Source organism: Engraulis encrasicolus, chromosome 21 (genome assembly GCF_034702125.1).
Source record: "Engraulis encrasicolus isolate BLACKSEA-1 chromosome 21, IST_EnEncr_1.0, whole genome shotgun sequence".
Taxonomy (NCBI): domain Eukaryota; kingdom Metazoa; phylum Chordata; class Actinopteri; order Clupeiformes; family Engraulidae; genus Engraulis; species Engraulis encrasicolus.
The window spans coordinates 10,463,621-10,471,120 of NC_085877.1; the positions used below are offsets into that span (position 1 = coordinate 10,463,621).

A 7,500-nucleotide genomic window follows, 5' to 3' on the forward strand; every position below is an offset into this window, starting at 1 on the left:
CTTTTTGGATGTGCAAGCTTCAAACCATTCCTAGTTTGGATTTTGTCTCAAATGGCTTTGTAATGGCCGTCTATGAGCATGTCCACGTCTGTTCTGAAAACCACCCAGAGTGAGGATCATACTACCTTATTGTCCATTCAGAAAACAGACTCAATATTCATAATTGTGCACTTGTCCTTAGGCTCTCTTTGCCTTGGCCTTTCTTTCACCATCTCTTCTTCTTCTTCTTCTTCTTCTTCTTCTTCTTCTTCTTCTTCTTCTTCTTCTTCTTCTTCTTCTTCTTCTTCTTCTTCTTCTTCTTCTTCTTCTTCTTCTTCTTCTTCTTCTTCTTCTTCTTCATCATCATCATCATTACTGAAGGAGCTATTTGGAACTGCAGCTTCCCACACCACAACACAACACCACAAACAAAGCCACAAAAACATTTAGATGTAACTTTAATGTATGTACCTGAACTTAGATTAACATGTGTACCTGTAAGCAAAGGTGTACGTTTGGCTTGGAAAGTGGTGGGGACATTGCAATGGCAAATTCTCAGAGTATGCTGTTTTGGCATTATATTTGTGAAAAGTGGTGGGAACAAGCTAGGTTTATCTCAAAAGTGGTATGAACATGTCCCCACCATCCACACCAAAAATTACGCCCATGCCTGTAAGTAAAACGTACGTTAGGGTGTAGGGATGCAAACGATGAATCGATTAATCGACTTTAATCGATCAATGCATTAATCTATTAAAAAACATTAATCGAAATTAATCGCCAATTCAACTTACAAGAGACCCAGGTGAAATGGGCATGTGAAGAGTGTGTGTGAAGAGGGGTGTGAATAGTGGGAATGATTAAATTACCTTTGGGTTAAAGAATGGAAATAGAATTAAATTAAATGTGGCATTTTATCTTAATTTTTAATACAAAAAAATAGATTTAGTAGTTTTTTTCTGAGAAAATGTGAGATTTCGGGGGGGAAAACGCCGCTTATTAATTAATCGTAAGTCGATCCATAAGACTATCAACTAATGATTAATGAATTAATCGATAATTTGCATCCCTATTAGGGTGTAGGTTAGAGAGCATCAAAATGTTGGTTAGGGTTCATCAAACCAATTTTTGAGAAATCTTGCCGTGCTTTTGCAGTGTTGTTCCTTTGTACTAACATAACAGGGCCACACACATTTTGAATTATAAATAATACATATTTGGAAAAATAAATGTTTTCCAAGTCTAGTCAGAAATGCTTAGGTATTCTTCAGGGAACATTTTGGAAACGCTCAAGTGAGCTTTCAGGGAGTTCCGGAACAGCTAGGAAGATGAGCTGTGCTGACCCTGCTGTAGGCTTATCTTTAGCTGAGGGAGTGAGTGTGCGTGCGTGCATGCGTGCGTGCGCGTGCGCGTGTGTTCGTGCGTGTACTGATGATCTATTGCTGTCTGTACACTGTATCTCTTTGTGTCTTTTCTCAATATTCTGCCTTCCTCTCTCCCTCTTTCCCCTGCCTTTACTCTTCTCTCCTCTTCCCCTCCCTCTCTCCTCTCGCCCTCCCTCTCTCCTCTATCCTTCCATCTCTCCGCTCCTCTATGCGTCCCCTCTGTCATCCATCTCTCTCATTATCTTTCTCACTCGCGCTCCCGATCTCCGTAGCGAACTTGATACACACACACACTGAAGGAAAATCACAGGAAAATCACCCCCATTGTCCTCTTCTTGGCTGGCTGCCTCTGACAAGACACACAGACACACACACACACACACACACACACACACACATACACATACACACACACACACACACACACACACACACACACACACACACACACACACACACACACACACACACACACACACACAGAATCCTTCTCTCCGTCTCCTCAATGGACATGATTTCACGATTATAAACACACATATAAAACCCATCTCCGATTTCAGGCCTGTGTGTGTGTGTGCGTGTGCGTGTGCATGTGCGTGTGCGTGTGCATGTGTGTGTGTGTGCGTGTGTGTGTGTTAAAAGTGCCTGTTGTGTTAAAGGCTCGGTGTGTCTGTATCGCCTCATCTGTCTGCCCGGCTTAACACTAAGAGCTGACACACACGCACGCACACACACACACACACACACACACACACACACACACACACACACACACACACACACACACACACACACACACACACACACACACACACACACACACACACACACATTAATTCCCCCCCATGAGCGTGTGAGAGTACATGAGCAGTGGGCAGAGAGGAAATCTCACACACACGTACACACACACACACATACACACACACACACACACACACACACACACACACACACACACACAGATTGGGTCATGGTTGGCAGAGAGGGCAACATTGGCAAAATGAGGGGTAATGCGTTACCATGGTGGCGCCATGGAAAGATGGGGGGGGGAGTTGCTGGCACACTTCACTGGGCACACACGTTGGCACTGTGTGTGTGTGTGTGTGTGAGGGAGAGAGAGACCGAGAGACGATGAGTGATTTTGCTTTTGTGTGCGTGCGTGCGTGCGTGCGTGCGTGCGTGCGTGTGACAGACAGGTTGGCACTGATCTGCGATACTGAACAGGACCTGTCTCCTCAATGATTAGTGTTCAGAGGCAGGCCATCTGGGACTCTGTGTGTGTGTGTGTGTGTGTGTGTGTGTGTGTGTGTGTGTGTGTGTGTGTGTGTGTGTGTGTGTGTGTGTGTGTGTGTGTGTGTGTGTGTGTGTGTGTGTGTGTGTGTGTGTGTGTGTGTGAAAAGCGAAAAGACACGCACAACAGAAGACAGCACTCACACACACACACACACACACACACACACACACACACACACACACACACACACACACACACACACACACACACACACACACACACACACACAGATATGACTACAGTGACCAGACTGGTACTACTACCTCATATTCCCACTGCAATTGTTGTGTGTGCGTGCTGGTGTGTTCGCGTGTATTTGTGTGTCGTGCGTGCATGTGTTCCTGAGTGCGTGCGTGTGTGCGTATGTGTGTGTCATGTTGGCCTGTTTCCAATGTTCCCGTCTCTGTTCCCCCCAATGCAGCCCTTGGTATCTTCCTGAAGGCCCTGATTGGTCAGGAGATGGCTGTGATGCCGCGCGGGGTGTACCACTCTGCCCTGCGCGGGGGGAACCTGCGATCGGACCAGGGCAAGACTCTAGCGGGGGTGCCCGGCTTCATGCTGAAGAGTTATGAGAAGAACACTCAGCCTGGACTCAAGCCTGGACTGGCAGGTCAGTCAACGCTGTCTCTTTGTGTATGTGTGTGTGTGTGTGTGTGTGTGTGTGTGTGTGTGTGTGTGTGTGTGTGTGTGTGTGTGTGTGTGTGTGTGTGTGTGTGTGTGTGTTTGGGCTCAGACGTCAGGTGGTACAACAACAGCTAATTAAGTAATGAGTAATTGGTAATTATATCCCCGAAACGCGGAGCGTCGGGGATGTAATGGTTTTGCGTGCGCCGCCGCCGCGTCCGCCGCGTCCGCGTCCGCCGCCGCCGCCGCGTAAGGTCTTTCGTGTTAACGCGATAACTTTTGAACGGATGTTTGGATTTGTCCCAGATTTTTTGGGTGAATGCTCTAGGGCAGGTTCATGAACTGATTCGAATTTGGAGGTCAACACTTTCAAGATGGCTGAATTCAAGATGGCCGAATTTTTGTTTGGTCCATAACTTCTGACCGGGTGGATGGATTTGTCCCAGATTTGGTGTGTGAATGCTCTAGGGTAGGTTCATGAACTGGTTCGAGTTGGGAGGTCAACACTTTCAAGATGGCTGAATTCAAGATGGCCGAATTTTTGTTTGGTCCATAACTTTTGAACAGATGTTTGGATTTGTCCCAGATTTTTTGGGTGAATGCTTTAGGGCAGGTTCATGAACTGATTCGAGTTTGGAGGTCAACACTTTCAAGATGGCTGAATTCAAGATGGCCGAATTTTTGTTTGGTCCATAACTTCTGACCGGGTGGATGGATTTGTCCCAGATTTGGTGTGTGAATGCTCTAGGGTAGGTTCATGAACTGCTTCGAGTTGGGAGGTCAACACTTTCAAGATGGCTGAATTCAAGATGGCCGAATTTTTGTTTGGTCCATAACTTCTGACCGGGTGGATGGATTTGTCCCAGATTTGGTGTGTGAATGCTCTAGGGTAGGTTCATGAACTGATTCGAGTTTGGAGGTCAACACTTTCAAGATGGCTGAATTCAAGATGGCCGAATTTTTGTTTGGTCCATAACTTTTGAACAGATGTTTGGATTTGTCCCAGATTTTTTGGGTGAATGCTTTAGGGCAGGTTCATGAACTGATTCGAGTTTGGAGGTCAACACTTTCAAGATGGCTGAATTCAAGATGGCCGAATTTTTGTTTGGTCCATAACTTCTGACCGGGTGGATGGATTTGTCCCAGATTTGGTGTGTGAATGCTCTAGGGTAGGTTCATGAACTGCTTCGAGTTGGGAGGTCAACACTTTCAAGATGGCTGAATTCAAGATGGCCGAATTTTTGTTTGGTCCATAACTTCTGACCGGGTGGATGGATTTGTCCCAGATTTGGTGTGTGAATGCTCTAGGGTAGGTTCATGAACTGATTCGAGTTTGGAGGTCAACACTTTCAAGATGGCTGAATTCAAGATGGCCGAATTTTTGTTTGGTCCATAACTTCTGACCGGGTGGATGGATTTGTCCCAGATTAGGTGTGTGAATGCTCTAGGGTAGGTTCATGAACTGCTTCGAGTTGGGAGGTCAACACTTTCAAGATGGCTGAATTCAAGATGGCCGAATTTTTGTTTGGTCCATAACTTCTGACCGGGTGGATGGATTTGTCCCAGATTTGGTGTGTGAATGCTCTAGGGTAGGTTCATGAACTGATTCGAGTTTGGAGGTCAACACTTTCAAGATGGCTGAATTCAAGATGGCCGAATTTTTGTTTGGTCCATAACTTCTGACCGGGTGGATGGATTTGTCCCAGATTAGGTGTGTGAATGCTCTAGGGTAGGTTCATGAACTGCTTCGAGTTGGGAGGTCAACACTTTCAAGATGGCTGAATTCAAGATGGCCGAATTTTCGTTTGGTCCATAACTTCTGACCGGGTGGATGGATTTGTCCCAGATTTGGTGTGTGAATGCTCTAGGGTGGAAGACAACACTTTCAAAATGGCGGAATTTTCATTTGGCCCATAACTTCTGACTGGGTGGATTGATTTGCCCGGTAACACCTTATTTTAATGGTTCACCATTTCAGTGAATCTACCATATTAGGTACAGTGTAATAACCAATGTAACAATATTTAATACCATGTAATACTAGTGTAATACCAGTGTAACAATAAGCAATATCAGGTACAGTGTAATAACGAGTGTAACAGTATGCAATACCATGTAATATAGTGTAATACCAGTGTAACAATATGCAATACCATGTAATACCACTTGAGCACAAACACATGATGTAGGCTAAGTAAAAAAATTACATTGTATTAAATGTTGTTACACTGGTTATTACACTGTACCTAATGTGGTATATCCACTGAACCATTAAAACAGTATTACCATTTGCCCCATTTTTTGCTTCATTTTCACAATAGTCGTTTGGTTTTAAGCCTATGCACGTCATGTCACGTCTGTATGTATCATATACGTTTACGAAATGGTGGACGGGAGTGGTAAGAATGATGGGGGACTGGAAGCGTCGCGTTTCGGGGATATACCTTAAGCAGTCGAAGGCGACTGCACAGGCAGTCTAGTTCATTAACTGCAATGATTATGCTTCTAAAATACATTAAAAATAAAGAAAAAGAATCCATACAATAGTTTCATGAACTCTTTTACTACTACTAAAACCTCATTGTCCCATGTGTAACCCTTCTTTTTATTCTACAATATAACTTTCAGCAGTGTCCATCTAGGGTAAAGCTCTGTGTACACCAAGTGCGAACTGCGTGACCTGAGCGGCGGAAGTCATTACTTCTCTATGGAGGGAAGGCGAATAAAGCTACCAGAGCGAATTTGCCAGGAGCGAAGCTTCTTGAGAGACCAGAGCGAATTTTAACGATTTAACTCAAGCTAATCTTAAGCGAATTCGCTATGATGCGGTTCGTCGAAAACCAATTGGTTCATATTGACGAAGGCTGTCAAGACGGAGCCATTATGTGATTAGCTGAATCAAACGTGTCAATGCCGCGTCCAGAGCGAATTAAGCGAATTCATGATGAAACTTCTTCAACCACCCGACCCCAGCTACCTGGGTCGCGTAGGTAGCGCCTGGTATACACGTGCCATAAGTGTCCAGATAGAAGCATGGGTGGTTGGGGCGGAAACAGCCAATATGTGTGCAGGTGTGGGGGGTTGGTTTATGTGGTCCAGTCACCTGTGACGTGTGTGTGCGTGTGTGTGTGCGTGTGCGTGTGCGTGTGCGTGTGCGTGTGTGTGTGTGTTTTGTGCGTGTGCGTGTACGTGTGTGTGTTTTTCCCCTTCAGCTGGACTGCTGCTGTGCTATGACCTGCCAGTCCAGACGGACAGAGACGGTAGACCAATCAGCCGCTTCCTTGTCAGCCGGGGGCGGAGCTATCAGCAGACGTTGGCAGCTCTCATCCACGAGGTACCGCTGCAGCCCTGTCCGTCGCTCTGTTTTTTTTCACTTTTTTATTGCTCTCTCTCTCTCACTCTCTTTCTCTATGTTATGTCTTAACATCACATTTTCTCTTTCTGGTCGTTTCTCATCTCTGATCTCTTTTTCTCTCTTCTTTTTCTCTTACTCTTTATTTTTATGTCATTAACATGTTTATAGCCAGTCTATTGAATTGTGTCTCTCTCTCTCTTGTGATCTCTCTCTGCCGCTCTCTCTCTCTCTCTGCCCCCCCCCCTCTCTATGCCTCTATCTCCCCCCCCACCTCTCTCTCTCTCTCTCTCTCTCTCTCTCTGCCTCTATCTCTCACTCTCTGCCTCTACACCCCCTCTCTCTCTCTCTCTCTCTCTCTCTCTCTGTCTCTCTCTCTCTCTCTCTCTCTCTCTCTCTCTCTCTCTCTCTCTCTCTCTCTCTCTCTCTCTCTCTGCCTCTATCTCTCTCTCTCTCTCTCTCTCTCTCTCTCTCTCTCTCTATCCCCCCCCCCCCCTCTCTCTCTCTCTCTCTCTGTCTCTATCTACCCCCCCCCATCTCTCTCTCTCTCTCTCTCTGCCTCTATCCCCCCCCACCTCGCTCTCTCCAGGTGAATATCCAGCCGTCTGAGTGGCATCGTTCTCTGCTGCTGCCTCAGGCCTGGAGAGGCTTCATGAGCAGAGCCTACCATGCTGTACTGCAGGTGAGGGGGGGTGGGGGAGTGTGTGTGTGTGTGTGTGTGTGTGTGTGTGTGTGTGTGTGTGTGTGTGTGTGTGTGTGTGTGTGTGTGTGTGTGTGTGTGTGTGTGTGTGTGTGTGTGTGTGTGTGTGTGTGTGCGTGTGCGTGCGAGCGTGCGTGTGTGTGTGAGGCATGGAGAGGGTCATGAG

At 46.2% G+C, this 7,500-nt stretch overlaps 1 protein-coding gene across 1 annotated transcript in view; it reads left to right on the forward strand.

Annotated features, from left to right (window-relative positions):
• Window positions 1–7,500, forward strand: part of focad (focadhesin) — an 87,258-nt gene that overhangs the window by 55,350 nt on the left and 24,408 nt on the right. The window contains exons 21-23 of the mRNA XM_063187543.1: window positions 3,080–3,268; window positions 6,495–6,616; window positions 7,224–7,316. Of these exons, the coding sequence (XP_063043613.1) occupies window positions 3,080–3,268; window positions 6,495–6,616; window positions 7,224–7,316 (404 nt within the window). The remainder of the gene's footprint in view (window positions 1–3,079; window positions 3,269–6,494; window positions 6,617–7,223; window positions 7,317–7,500) is intronic.